Raw genomic sequence first — 14717 nt, forward strand, 5'->3', positions numbered from 1 at the left:
ACGTCCTGTGATGTGCTGCATCACAGATGTTGTCAACCTCATCTGTTTGGCCTTACAGAAGTGCAACTTAACAAGGTTTATCCAAGCACTGCAATACAATAGCAATGAGAACGTTATTAAATAAGTGAAATAAAATGACAATAACATAATAAAAAACATACACCATTTTATGACTTATGTTGTGGCTGCTCTGTTTTCTAGATATTTCATCACACAGAGCAGTGTAGTGTACTGTAGAGGCAGTGGTTTGCCTAGAGAAAGTCATAAATCTGCAGACACATAGCCGAGCAATCCCCCCGTCTCATTTTTCACCCTACCTGGCCAACGGGAATGCGATGGCAGCAAAGGCAGACATGGGAAAAGGCTCGTTAGTCTGTTCCTGAACCAACACATGCACAGACAGCACACCAGTGAAGCAGTAATACACACCCGCATTCAGCTGGTGCAGTTTGCTGACTTTCTCAAAGTTTCTAATGTGTCCTTTTAGAATTGGATCAGCTCACTCCAAAGGAAACCAAACCCCTGGAACAGTGCCGAAGCCAAAGAAGTAAAATACTAAACCCTTAGCTTAGCTTTTCAATAGGACACACAGCCTCTTTCTGCTGAAAGCCACCTTCAACACATCACCACATCTAATTAAATCCTGCCTTCACGTCATTTCACCCCAGGAGTAAGGGGACTCTGGAGGGTAATAGCTTTGGGCCAGTATTGTGTCCCCGGTTAGTATTGGTCCAGTGGAAGATTTACTAATGAATTTGGCAGTCCTCCAAGGGAGTACCAGCAGGATGCCAGACCAAAGGCATATAGCTTACTGAAAGCCACCACCCAAATGTGGTTTTCATTCCTTTGTGGCAATATTAAAAGCCTTTTGTTTCTTAAAACCATCTAGTAAACACAGAAGCACTTTGTGTATTAGCAGGTTGAGTGTTTTTGTTTTTTGGTGAGAGCTCAGTTAACATGAATGTCATTGCAGGTGAAAGGGGAACTGGGAAAGTCACAAGGAAAAAGCTGTGCTACAAAGGCTCCACGTTTCACCGAGTTGTAAAAAACTTTATGATTCAGGGAGGCGACTTTACTGAAGGTAATGTTATAATCCCCCGTTTACCTAAGAACGTGTTCACAGTGCTCCACCTTTTTCTAATTTGCTAGTTTGTTCGTTTCAGTCCAAAATCTAATGAAAGCCAACAGAGCGTAACACAGCTTATGTGAGCGGGGCGAAAAAACCTCTCATTTGGGTTGTTTTAAAGATGGATTAAATGCTCTCCAGGTGGGAAATGTTTTTCAATAATAACATTAATTAGAGGCCAAATTAAAATGGGTAAAAACTGATCAAAGCTGTTAATCTCATCAAAGTGCCAACATACCGTAAACATGCTCTGCGGCTTTGTTGTGGGTGTTCATGGCAGGAATCCAGGAGACTACAGTTTCCTGAACATGGCAGCCACTTCAAAAATGAGCCCAATAAACATGAATCACTGCTGCCTTTGCTGATGAGGCAGCATCTTTTTCAGCGGCTACACACAATTACACTGCTGCAATATAAAGAAGCTGCTGTGAATTTATTTGACTTTATTAATCTTTGCAGGAAATGGAAGAGGAGGGGAATCCATATATGGAGGCTACTTTGAAGGTATTTGGAATATCAAGTTATCTAATAATCTAATAATAGTGATGCATATCTATACTAAAAAAACAAAGCATGCATATAAAGTTGCATAGATGGTTAATGGGTTTTGTGTGCGAATTGTTCTATGTTTGACTGCGCTGACCTTCACTTTTCCATTGTGTAGTTCTTCTATGTAGTAACAGCAGTAGGCTTTATCAAATCAAGATGGAGAGTAGGCATTCTCTTTACTGAAAGCTACAATCTTCCTGCCTAAAATTTTCAACATATTCTCTTATTTATAGAGTGGTCTTTTGCAAAATGAAAAGGTAAGAGATGTACACAGCTCCGTAACACCATGCCAACATCGTCCCCACCACCTTCCTCAGTCAGTGAAAGCAGTGCAAATGCTCGCAGCGTCACAGATTCACATTTGTACTGAAAGGTCCCCCCCCCGCTCAGATTAGGGTTTTTATGTTAAATAGGTGGAACTAGCAGGACATGGAGCCAGAACCAGACGGGTGGTTTTGCTCATCAGTAAGAAGATATTCCACTTTTAACTTTTATATTGTATATCATCTCTTTGTTAAAACTGTACATTACGGGGACTATTTTGTTTTTGCAAAGCACTCATTAATCTCCAGCTTTGAAAAACCCCTTGAAACTTGAAGTGATCCAACAGCGTCGCACCGCCTTATGTTACTGTTACAGCCATAACTGCTTTTTCTAAGCAGGGCCCTCAAAGTAAGCACTGTCAGTGATGGTGCTTACTTTTGAGATGGACCAGACCCTCGTTGAGAATCTCCTAAATCAGTGGTTTGGACATTTTTCTCTAACTTTTTAAAGCTTTTAGAAACAAAGCTTATGTCACCCTGCTAAACCCAAGGGTGAACTCCAGAGCAATATGTAAACCAGACTTCTAAACACAACTTGCAAAGTTCATTCCTGGTAGCTGTGCAAGCAAAAGCTAATGGTTCCTTTTATAAATTCGACTGAGTGTGTTTTCTGGAACTCCTACAGCGGATTAACCCTCGAATATATCAGAATGCAGCTCTGACTTGAAGACTGTGATGTAAGGTTGACTTTGAGAAATGCACGTAATATATTGCACACATCAGCAAGCAGATCTGCTTGTAGCTATGATGTGAACAGAAACCAGTGTGGTACCTTTTCATCTGAAAAGTGCAAGTTGTTGAAAGTCATTACTGGTTTGGTACTTTATAAACAGACTGCAGTAATATTTGGCCCAACAGAAACCTTTTGTTAGAGCTGACTTTATGGAAGGATAGGTTGGTGAGACAGCGAAAAGCTTTAATGAATTAATAAACCTTTTTGTTTTGTTTTTTTTAAATGATTATTTTTATTAACACTTGAATCCTCTGCATCTGCCCCCGACAGATGAGAACTTCACTCTCAAACACGACAGAGCCTTCCTGCTGTCGATGGCCAATCGTGGGAAGGACACCAACGGCTCACAGTTTTTTATGTGAGTAACTTTTAAATTAAAACATTGCTTTTAAGAACTTACCCCCCAACCACCATTATTTTACTGTCATTCTTAAGAAAGTTTCTTATTAGTTTTTGCTTTCTATCCCTTTTTTTTTCCTGTTTTGAGATTTTAGAGTAGAATTTGTCATTAAGTGTGACCATCAGCAGTCCCTTCTTCTGTGTGCAGTTAGTTTCAAAGTGCAGAGAAACATTGGATTCATTCTTTTTCACCTACAATTGTTACATTTTTTCTCTTGCCGTTTTTGTGTAAAATTTACAGAAACTCTAGCATCCTGCTCTTCCAAGGTAATGTGTCTCAAAGGCTGTGTTTCTCTCTCTCCTGACTGTATTTATCATTGAGTAGTTTGTCTTTGCAATTGTTGGACTTGCTTAAATATTTCACAAATGGCTTGAGGTGACTCAAAATGTTATTTTGGCTTCCGTTGTCACAAAAGCAGGTTCTGAACATACGATTGACATTTTCCTCCATGATTACAAATTCTCGAAGGAGGAAATGTAGATATGTAGTCTTTGTGCAAATTGATTTTTATAACAGAAAAAATGATAATGTAATTTACCACACTCTGCTGTTGAGTGTTTTCCTAATTGAGTTGCAATCAGATGTCATTAAAGAAAGGTTTGTTGCACAATTCCTTTTGAGATTTTCCCTGTGGTACAGTAGCATCCCCGCTTTGATCGAGGTATTTGTTTATTGTTATTCTTTTCTCTTTTTTCCCACTTTCATGGCCCGGCTTCCACCTTTGGTTGACTCCCCACCTCACTTACTGCTGGATTATCCATAATCAGCACAACTAAGATGGCGCCTCATCTTGATGGGTAGGTACATCTGATATTATTATTTCACATTCTAATTCTATATAGAAATCTGAAAATGAGACTTTCAGTGTATTGATATGAAACTTTTTGGGGAAAAAGAATCCCAACATCCCAACAACTATTGTTAGGTTTCTATGTTACTAAACTGATTATAGCATGTTTGGCGTTAGTCACACAGGCTGGCAATCACTCAGCAAGCACCTGTTGCTTAGGAAAGATGTGTATTCCTTGACCGGTTGCTGAATATTTGCTGGCTGTCACTAAGTGAAATGGGTTGCAAATAGGTTGGTTCACCAAAAACCCTCCTGGTGGTTCCTTTGGTCTTTAGCAGATTGCCTCGGTCACTCGTAGTTTGCATGGAAGACGCTGTGCAAACAACGTAAACGGACAATTTTACCGAGCATCAGGAAGCAACCTCCAGCAACCACTCGCAGTTGCTAGCTGTTAAGCAGGCCTGTGTGAGTGGGATTTTAATAGATTAGAACCCTTTTGGTAGTTTTCAAACTTTAGCTCAATGTACTGTGCTAATGTAGGATATTCTGTCATAGGAAGTTGATTGAGGCAAAACCTAAATGCTCTCCAGGGCTTAAAACTAACATAATAGTACATTTAATGTTGCTTTTAGTTTCAAGTCTGTCTTGCGTCTATGCAGAGTCCACGTCGTCTTTGGTCTGGTCATCTCCGGATTTGAAGTGATAAAGAAGATTGAGGGGCTGAAGACTGATTCTGCCAGCAGACCGTACGCTGACGTGAGAGTGATCGACTGTGGTCAGCTGATCACCAAGTCTGCAAACGATGGTACGTTCAGTAACCTTCTTAATTGGAAGGATTAGCTTTGTTGTATTTATTCATTTATTTTTGATAAGTAAATCTGATGAAAAGGTCCCATGCATCCTGGGTACTGTAGTTTTTGGAGAATTGTATCCAAATTTTTTCTTTGATCTTTTAGAAGATACTATTAGACAATACCCTTAGACCCACTGTATGAAATCTTTGGGTTTGTTTAGATTAGATGTGTTGCCACTCAGCCAGTGTAGTGTGACTGTAAGTTTTGTTATAATACAAAAGCTTTAATAGAATATCTGTAGTGAAAGTTACATATTTTATGCTCATTTGTTTTTGTTTCCAGTGAGGGATAACGTGTGTTGCCTGTGATTATAACTGGCTCGTATTTCATGCTCATGTTCATTTTGTTGGCGTTTGGATGCCAGCGTCTCCCCCCGCCACTGGCATTAACACGGGGCGTGTAACTGGATCTTCTGTTTAATGAGGATCAGCGAGGTGATCTCTGTGGAGTTCAGTTGGCTTCAGCCCACCTGACTCTGCCAGGGCTGCTTTCATTGCCTTGAACATACCAGGAAAGAACAGACAAAGCTTTTCTTGTACTTGTACCATCATGAAAATGACTCCTTGCGTCTGAGCTTTCCCTCTTCTTTTACTAACTATACGAGTCAAGTATTCTTCAGAATTAGCACATTTTAATTTATTTCCACACGTTCTGTTGTATTTCTTCCTGCAGTGCTAGAAGGCAAGCGGAAAAGAACTTCCCATTCTGCTGACTCGTCCCTGAGCTCCCATGACTCGTTCTCCCAGTTCTCCTCAGTGGAGTCTGAAAGTGAACTTGATGAAAAGCACAGGCGTTACAAGCAAAAGAGACATTCAAAAAGTAAACGGCCTAAAAAGAAAAGGAGACTGTCAAGGAAGGACAAAGATGCAGATAGTCTGCCTTCCAAGCAAAGGTGATTTTTATTTATTTTATTATGTAAGTTCTTGTTCATGATCACATTATAAAGTTTTTTAATAAATACTTACACATATCTTGTGTGTTGTCAGTTTTCACCAATTGACTGTATAGACTTCAGTACTGACATCTGTAGGAGCTTTTTGTTGTTTTCTTAATAAAAATATAACTGCTGTCACAGCCCTGTGGGAAGAGAGCTACGAGAGGGAGAGAACGAGGTGGAAGAAGAGAGGGAGCTGGGTGGGAAGAGAGAGAAGCCCGTTGTTCGGCCAGAGGAAATACCACCTGTGCCAGAAAACCGCTTCCTGCTGCGACGGGACATGCCATCTCAGGAAGATAAAGCAGATATGTCAGTTCAAAGTTGTGCTTCATGTATATACTTTTTTTTTATTAATGAGCAACCAAAACACTAATCTAAGTAAACACAGCAAGTGCTGCAATTTGATTTCAATTTCAAATTAATTTTCAGAGTTGAAAAAGAAGAAGCAACTCTTCCAGCTGACCCGAAACCAGCTGTGTCCAAGTCTGGACGGAAGATCAGAGGCAGAGGAACGATAGTAAGCTCACCTCAACTAAGATCAGAGATTGCTAACATAATGTATATGTAAATATTCAAATTTTTGGATTTCTTTTTGAGTCACAGGAGTGAATTTTGTAAAACGTGTTTATCTAGTCTAACTCTTATACAGAATTAGTTTTAATGAATTGTTTGCAAATGCACAGTTTTTACTTTTTTTGTCTTTCGCAGCGGTATCACACTCCTACGAGGTCTAAATCACGCTCTGCATCTGTAGAGGAGCGTGGAAGCAGTGAAACTCCACCGCACTGGAAAGAAGAAATGAAGAGAACCAAAATTTATCAACCCCCAAGCATCGAGCGGTGGAGCAAAGGAGACAAGTATGACCAAGTGTTTTCCTTCCTAACTTTAAACACTAGTTTTCCTTCTATTTGCTTTCATGCGTCTTTTGGCTTAACAGATTGAATGACCATTCCTCAAGCAGATGGGACAACAGAAGCGACTCTGCGTGGTCCCAGTCTGCAGAGCACTCCTCAGACCACAGCTCGGAGAGGTCCAGCCAGCGCTGCCAACAGAAGAAGGCGAAGAAGAAATCTAAACACAAGAAAAAGGCCAAAAAGCGGAAACATAACAAGAAGAAGAGTTCCAAGAGCAAACATCAAAACCAGTCAGATGGAGAAAGGTCTGTGTCTTCAGAGAAAGGGTGCAGAAAATCTCATTCGCTAACTCGTTCTTCTTCGAGTCAACACCACTCTTCAAACAGAAGGAGACGCCGATCCTCGGGGTCATACGGAGATTCCCGATCCTACTCTAAGTCATACACATCCAGTCGATCCAGATCTCAAGGAAGGTCCCTGTCTTACTCAAGATCTAGAAGCCGGTCTGGATCTAGAGGGCGATCTTTCTCTAGATCTAGGTCTTGGTCCCATTCTCACTCCCGGTCTAAATCAAGGTACAGATCCAGATCTTTGACGCCACCCAGAAAAAGGAGTTTTTCCAGATCTCCGAGAAAGAAAAAAACAAGCAAACCAACCACCATGATCCCTGTGAGTGAGAAGCTTCAAGAGAGCAAAGTTGCACCTGTCCCCAGACTGCCAGCTGTCCCGGCTCCTGAAAGTGTCCCTGTGATCCCATTGAGCGACAGTCCACCTCCCTCTCGCTGGAAACCGGGTCAGAAACCATGGAAACCCTCCTACATCCATATTCAGGAAATTAAAGCTAAAGTAGCTCCCAGCAACATTTCCTCCACTGGGCAAGCAGTCGATAGCGCAGCAGATAAAGCTCAGACTTCAGCTACGCCAAAGTCTCTGCCAGGTGACTCTGAAGACAACACAGCACAAAAACCTTCACGGCGCTCACGCAGCAGGTCATCCAAGAGTAGATCTTACAGCCGTTCTTATAGTCGCTCACGGAGTCGGAGTTACAGTAGGTCCAGGTCCAGGTCCACTCATCGGCACAAGAGCAGGTCATCGTCCTACAGCAGATCAGAGTCTGAAAAGTCCCCAAAAACAAGTAACGCAAAGAAGGAGTCACTAGACAAGGAGTGGAAGGAGTACTACAGTTCTCTGAGCAGAGTAAAGAATTTGGATAAGTTAATTTCAGTAAGCCTTAGTCAAGATGGTCACTCAGGATCGGAGAACAGGACAGACAGTGAGCGCAGCCCTGGTGTCATTGGCTCTGTGGAGCAAATAAAAGACAAGGGAAGCTCAGAGGATCTGGAGACAAAGCATTGCAGTTCAGTGCCAGCAGAGACTTTTAATAACAAGTCTGAATGGGACAGTGACAGTGATAAGGTGAGCCAGAGCAACAGCGCTATCCCATTGAAAATGCAGATAAGGGTGGCTCAGTATGCCGAGTCTCTGGAAAAGAAGTTATCTTCGATCTCTGGATGGAATTCAGAAAGTGACTCTGAAAATTTAACAGCCAGGACATTAGCTATTTCTGAGAAAGAGGAAGGGGAAGCTAGTTCAGAATCGGATTATGAGATTTCCAGAAAAACATCTGATGGAGGGAATGCTCCGGCAGCTTCTGGTCAGTCAGAGGAAAGCCCAGAGAAAGCGGCAGAGCCAGAGAAGCACAAGAGCAAGAAGAAAGCTAAACGTAAGCATAAACATAAGAGGAGAAGTGAGAATAAAGGCAGTTCCCACCACAGTAAGGACAAGGCCAAGAAAACTAAGCGAAAACATCAGAAGCTGAAAGAGACTTTTCACTGGCAACCACCTTTAGAGTTTGAAGAGGAGGAAGAAGAAGACGAATCCAAAAGGGAAAGACATAGTCCTGGAAGAGTTGTTAAAAAAAGTGCTGATGTTAATAACCTCAATGCAAAGGACCAAACTGCAAGCTGTAATCCTACTAAAGAAGAAGAAAGGGGGCAACAGAGGACAAAAGAAAGTATCAACAAAAATGCAAAACACACTGAACCTCATCTAGAGTCATCCAACAGGAATAGCGCCAGCGATTCTCACTGGCCAAGTGTCCAGGAGCCGGAGACATTAGATGACATGGACATTTGTACTCCGGAGCATGATGCTGAAATTGTTGAACCTTCAGTCTCATGTCATCCTCACAACAGCGTTCCTAAAATAACCCTAAAATCTACCTCAAACTCTTCTGAGATGGAAAACAATGACACTGCTTTATCTCATAGCAAAGAACAGTTTGCCGTTAGTTCCACAACAACAGCTGGCGGATCGCAAGACAAAGGAACCGCTGGCAAGCCTGCTGCCACTGTAATCAATTTAAAATGGAGGCCACTGAAAGGAACGTCAGCTGTACAGACTGTGAATGCTCCCCCTGTCACTGTGAAAAATGTCCAGGCTCAAGAGAACCAGACCGGCAACATGCAGGGAGTGAGAATGGAGATAAAAAGCAAAAGCCGGGTCCGACCGGGATCTCTGTTCGATGAGGTCCGTAAGACCGCGCGGCTCAACCAGAGGCCGAGAAACCAGGAGAGCTCCAGTGAAGAGAGATCCCCCTCTGTGGGAAATGCAAAGGGAACGTCACGCACACGGTCTCCAAAGACGTCCAGGTCCTTGTCTAGAAAGTCCCGCTCTGTTTCCAGTCACCGGTCACGCTCCCGGGGGTGGTCCCACTCCTACAGCAGGTCCAGGAGCAGATCCCGCAGCTCCAGCTCCTCCTCCAGGTAAGTGAGAATAAAGCACTGTGATGATTTACAGACGCCACCTTTGAATCTTAATAAATTGTTTGATGTGAGTAGGAATGGTAATCAAGGACCGTTTTTTGTAGAAAACCGATTCCCAGTAGTCCAATTCCTTGGGACTATTAGTCTGGCTGCTTATCGATCAATCTTGCACTCACGCTACAATCAGCTGACTTTAATTCACGTGACAGAGGAAAATACCAACTTAGTCTAGAGCGTGGTTATGTACGAGATCAATGGTAAAGTGGAAAACTGCATCCAGGACAGAAACAACCGCATTATGCTAACACAACTTCAGTTCTTTGCAAACAGCATAGTATAACAAATTACTTGTCCCAGTAGTAATTAAGTAACGTGCTGCATGACTTTTAAGAAAAGTGTTGTGTGTAACAATGACTTTTTGAGTAACGACTCTAACACTGATCACAACAAAGAGGGGAAATCTCAACACGCACAAACATTTGACCCACAGCATGCATTTCATTTAGATGAATGTAATTTCTTTACTGCTGTTTAACAATGGCATTGACTCTCAAAACTGAGCCAGTGAGAACCCAATAACAATTGATAAGAGAATCGAATGGATAAGTGATGCTGATAATGGAATCGCTAAATTCTTTTCAATTTCCATCCCTGAATGTGAGTGAGATGTAAGTTACAGCATCGTTGCTGTTTTAGGAGCCGTAGCCGGAGTTGGAGGAGACGTGGGAGAGGACGATCTCGCTCTCGCAGCACCACGTACCGCAGTTACAGGAGTCACAGGTACACTATGAAACACTCATGGGACAAGTGCAAGATCTGATAGGGAATATTCTGTAGTTGGCATTTTAGATTTCTGTGTTGATTCCTAAGAAGAAAACTCAAAAATGTCTTTATAAATGTGCCCACAATGTTTTAACAGTTACTAATCTATGATGTTGAAGTTAAACCTCTGATTTTTGGTGTTTTCTGTTGTTCCCGTCAGCCGGACGTACAATAGAAGTCATTCCAGAAGCCGCTCATATATTCGCCGGAGAAGATCCAGGTGTGTGAGGACACTTAAGTCACATTTAGAAATGTGGAATTGTTCATAGAAACGCAATGAAGTATGTTGAGCTTAAAAAATGGCAATATAATTGTAACTGAGAACACGTATAAGTTTGTAAGAGATCAGTTGATTTTTTTACAGCCCTCATAATTTTGGCCAAATATCGCTGAGGTTGTGAATATTTTCTGCTTCGTCTTATTAAGCAGCAGGTTTACCAGCAGGACTGTTGGTCAGACAAAGAAACGTTTAGACTTTTGATAAATAGTATAGATATTTCAAAACCTAAAAGCATGTGCAGATCCATCAGTATTTTCAATAACATTTAATGTGGCACCACAGAAGATGAATGCTTGAAACTGGAAAAACAAAACTCGGTACAGTCAGATTGATGGGATTGTTGTAATGATCGGACTTTAGACCAAAAACAGGATCCATATGTCTTAAGATGGACACAAAACTTTGAGCTGAAGGTCTTTAAACAGGGCTTGAAAGGTTTTACAGTAGGGCTGTGCGATATGACCAAAATCTCATATCCCAATATAAGACATCTATCGTCCCGATAACGATAAAAATCACAAAATCTTCTGTAAATTCTGTGAATCTCGGGCAGCTCGACTTGCGTGAAGTGTTTCCAGCTGGGCGTCGTGTACCTGGAGTCGAGTGTTTTAACTGACGCGTGAAACTATATATTTTTAGACATAAGTTGTAACGGCCGCCGTTTCTTTGTGAGTATTTATTACACGGCGTGCTGCGGGGAAAAGCCTGTTCTAACGTTTGAGTCTAAGGTTTATTTTTTAGCACCTGGCGGCTCTTTTTTGCTTCTCATCCCTAAATACTCTACATACTATTTCACGTGATTCAGTTTATTTTGAAAAGGCTCAACAGGATCTTGAGCTTTATTGTGAAAGGTTTATGTGGAAAATAAACAAGCGGACACACGATGCTGTTACCGTTGTTGTTGCTAACGACAACGCATAAAAACAGGCGCTTGTCCATTCGTCGTGTGGTTATATTAAATATAAGAGAAAGAGAGAACTTTAAGAAATTAATATAGCCACTACAGTGACCATCAAAACGATGAAAAAATATTGCTGTAAACAGTTTATTTTGCGACACCACGAAACAAACGATAGCGTAAACTGAAACGATAGACGTTTTTATATCGTCATCCGATCTATATCGTTATATCGAACAGCCATATTTTACAGGGTAGTAAAATTAATACTGAAAAGTCTGCTGTTGGCACTAAATGTCACCTTTTAAAATACAGTGTGTCAAAGAGAATCATCAGAATTAAAAATATATTATATTTTATAGTAATGGACATAAAATCTTGAAGTAAATGGCTTAATATAAAATTTTACACACAAAATTGAAAATATCCACAAGTGCTCAATGTTAACACACGGCATCCATACGATAGTCAAACTAGTCCAGTACTTTTGCAAGCACATCTGGAGCCACAGCTGTTGTTACGTATCAGAAACCACATGAAACTCACCAATCCGCTCTTTCTAACAGTACATTCTAACAGCCGATTCCCTGACACATTGTGTTCCCTTATACAGTGATCTGTTTACCATTGTTGAGCTTGTTTTTCACCGATTACAACTATTAAAATATTTAAATTCTCAGTGATGTTGTTCTTGTTTGCTCATATCTATTATTGTTGGACTGCATGTCCTTTTAAAATGATAAGTAACCCACTTTTTGCTGCTTAAAAATAGTTAAAGTTAAGCTTATGAAGCCCTGATAATTACTTTTGAGCTGTATTTGTAACCATGTCAGAAATGGGTCTTAAAGCTCTACATGTCATGACTGAATTCGGTGTCATTCTGTTGCTATTCCCAAAATAATATCTGTGTTGTCACCTGGCTGGATGTTAATGCAGGTCAGACTCCTATGACAGCTATTCCAGTCGGAGTCGGAGTGTGAGTAGGAGACGAGGGCGCAGGCGAAGTGACAGCTACAGGAGCTCAGACCGCCGATCGCGGTAAGACTGAGTTCCCAGGTGAACTCTGACAGACACTAACGATGTGGCCGGTCTCACTTCAACCTTTTCGCCCTCTCAAATCTTTCTGTCCTGTTGAAAATCCTTGTTTTTTCACATGTGTTTTGGTGTATTTAAGATAAAAGAAGCCAAAACACCCCACTAAATGTTCTCCACACGTCTGTGCATTGTAAACACCTCTGCAGTGCCTCAAAGGTGAAACGTTTTCTTTTGTCTGCAGGTCGTATGGCTCGTCCAGTCGCAGTTCTTCTAGGCGCAGGAGCCACAGTCGCAGCAGTCGGTACAGCTGAGCTGCGCCTTAAGGCAGCCTGCTGGTTTACACCCGATGAAAAGGATCAGAACCACAAAGTCTGGACAATGTCATATATTCAAAGATCAGCTCCTAAAGCTCTAAGAGGAAGAATTAAATCCAGTCTTATGGTCAGTTTAACATGGTTGTGTATGTCCACCTGGCACAAGCTGGCATTATAATTACTGAGGAAATGAATGTAAATTTATAAACCACTTTACAAGCTGATACAAAGGCCTCCTTTTTGGGGCTGTCACAACAAGTGGCTGAAAATCTGCCAACACAGTCCATCAAACAGAAAGTTTGAAAGTGAAATATACTCTATACTTAATACTAATATTATGACAAATATGCTCTAAATAATTTTATATTCATGGATTGTGTTTTCTACTTCTTTTATACACTGAAGTTGTTACAGTTTAAGAGTCCAATCGTCTCAGTCTTGATGTGTTTTTGAGGTTTTGCATTAAGCTTTGAAAGTTTTCCTAAAGTCATCACTGAATGGAATAATTTGTTTTTATAACTTTTTTTTTTTTCAGTGCTTTTATTTTATTGTATCATGAATGTTCAAACTAAACTCAAAGTATGGTACCACAGATGTAGGTTTATTCAGTTCTAAATGTTTACATTTAATAAATACCAACACATCTTGAACTCTGGTCTGGTATTTTGTGTTTTTCTTTGCTTTCTCAGGATCTCTGAATTATTTGTACCTCAGCAATGGTGCCATCTACCTTCAGTTTATATCTGTAGTGTGTTTAACTATGTGTGCTTAAGAGAACAAAACAGTAAGCCCCACCATGAAGTGCTAACTGTGCCATATTCAGTCAAACGGATGATGTGGATTCCAGTTTTCTTTCATTACAAATAGAGCAATGATTCCAATCATGTGTTACTTGTTCTAAGAACTGTCCATGAGCTACATGTTATGGTCAATAACCACTGTATTAGGTAGTGCTACAGTTTGCCTTTAGGACTGCTAAATTCCTGTAAACATTCCTCAGAGATTTGTCCATATTGACATGACATCATCACACAGTTGTCGGCTGCACATCCGGGATGAATCTCCCGTTTCACCACATCCCAAAGGTGCTCTATTGGATTGAGACTGTGGAGGTCATTTGAGTACAGTGAACCCACTGTCATGTTCAAGATTGTGCTCAAAACAGCCTGGAGAATGTAGCTACACTATGGTCATAAAGGGAAGGATGTGGCGTTTAAACTATGTACAGTCGGTTGGTACTAATGAGCTCAAAGTGTGCCAAAAAAATATCCATCACACATCACAGCACCACCACCAGTAGCTTGAACTGTTATTATGATGCAGGATGGATCCATGTTGTTTATGACAAATTCTGACTCAATCATTTAAAAAAAAAAAAAAAATCAATCTTGTCCAATTTTGGTGAGTCTGTGTCAACTGTAGCTTCAGTTTCCTGTTCTTTGAGTGGTGCTGGGCGTGGTCCTCTGCTGCTTCAAGGTTCAGTGTATTTTCAGAGATGCTCTTCTGCATACTTTGGTTGCGATGAGGGGTTATTTGAGTCACTGTTGCCTTTGCCTTTACATAAAAAACGGTCATTTTTCAATGTTATAGAAAAGCTAAGACATCTCCCAGATTAAAAGGCGTTAAAGAACAAAAGGAAAATAATATATTAAGCTATATCGCTTGTTCTTTTCTCTTGGTTTGTCTAAAACGTTGAATTCCTGGTTTACCTGAGCAACCTAAACAGCATAATGTGTTTGTTTATGCCTCCTGAACATGAATTAATACAGGTATGGGACTTTCTCCATGTTGTAATTCTTCCCACCTTGCTATGATTCTACAGACAGGATATTCAAAGGAGGTGCTGTGGTGCAGGAATCTCACAGGGGGCCTCGAGACAAGCATGATTTACCAGAGGAAACCTAGCCTCAGCCCAGGACTCCAGGGATGTCAGGAAGTTCCAGTGAGTCGAACATGAGAAAATACAACTTTTGTTGGACAAAACATGAAAGGTGAAATCTTGTCTTGTATAAGAAAATGTGTTTAGTCACTCCTTTCTGA

The 14717-nt window shown here is 41.0% G+C and overlaps 1 protein-coding gene across 8 annotated transcripts in view; it reads left to right on the forward strand.

The window, feature by feature from the left end:
- The window catches only part of nktr (natural killer cell triggering receptor), a 17535-nt gene extending 4203 nt beyond the window's left edge, over nt 1–13332 (forward strand). The window contains exons 1-15 of one of the 8 annotated variants that reach the window (XM_086306312.1): nt 1023–1081; nt 1586–1630; nt 1909–1932; nt 3002–3089; nt 3899–3928; nt 4581–4726; nt 5448–5667; nt 5851–6018; nt 6139–6226; nt 6418–6566; nt 6647–9328; nt 10025–10108; nt 10311–10370; nt 12265–12366; nt 12605–13332. In XM_086306312.1, the coding sequence (XP_086162438.1) occupies nt 3046–3089; nt 3899–3928; nt 4581–4726; nt 5448–5667; nt 5851–6018; nt 6139–6226; nt 6418–6566; nt 6647–9328; nt 10025–10108; nt 10311–10370; nt 12265–12366; nt 12605–12674 (3843 nt within the window). In that variant the 5' untranslated portion in view covers nt 1023–1081; nt 1586–1630; nt 1909–1932; nt 3002–3045 and the 3' untranslated portion in view covers nt 12675–13332. Of the gene's footprint in view, nt 1–973; nt 1082–1580; nt 3729–3898; nt 3929–4580; nt 4727–5447; nt 5668–5850; nt 6019–6138; nt 6227–6417; nt 6567–6646; nt 9329–10024; nt 10109–10310; nt 10371–12264; nt 12367–12604 lie in introns of those variants that run through there. The other 7 variants (XM_086306307.1, XM_086306308.1, XM_086306311.1 and 4 more) reach the window with 7 other exon arrangements.
- The last annotated feature ends 1385 nt before the right edge of the window (nt 13333–14717 follow it).

Source organism: Aulonocara sp. 'chitande type north' Nkhata Bay, linkage group LG9 (genome assembly GCF_057382095.1).
Source record: "Aulonocara sp. 'chitande type north' Nkhata Bay isolate Kocher_YH1m ecotype deep benthic linkage group LG9, A_spYH_male_GT1.1, whole genome shotgun sequence".
Taxonomy (NCBI): Eukaryota; Metazoa; Chordata; class Actinopteri; order Cichliformes; family Cichlidae; genus Aulonocara; species Aulonocara sp. 'chitande type north' Nkhata Bay.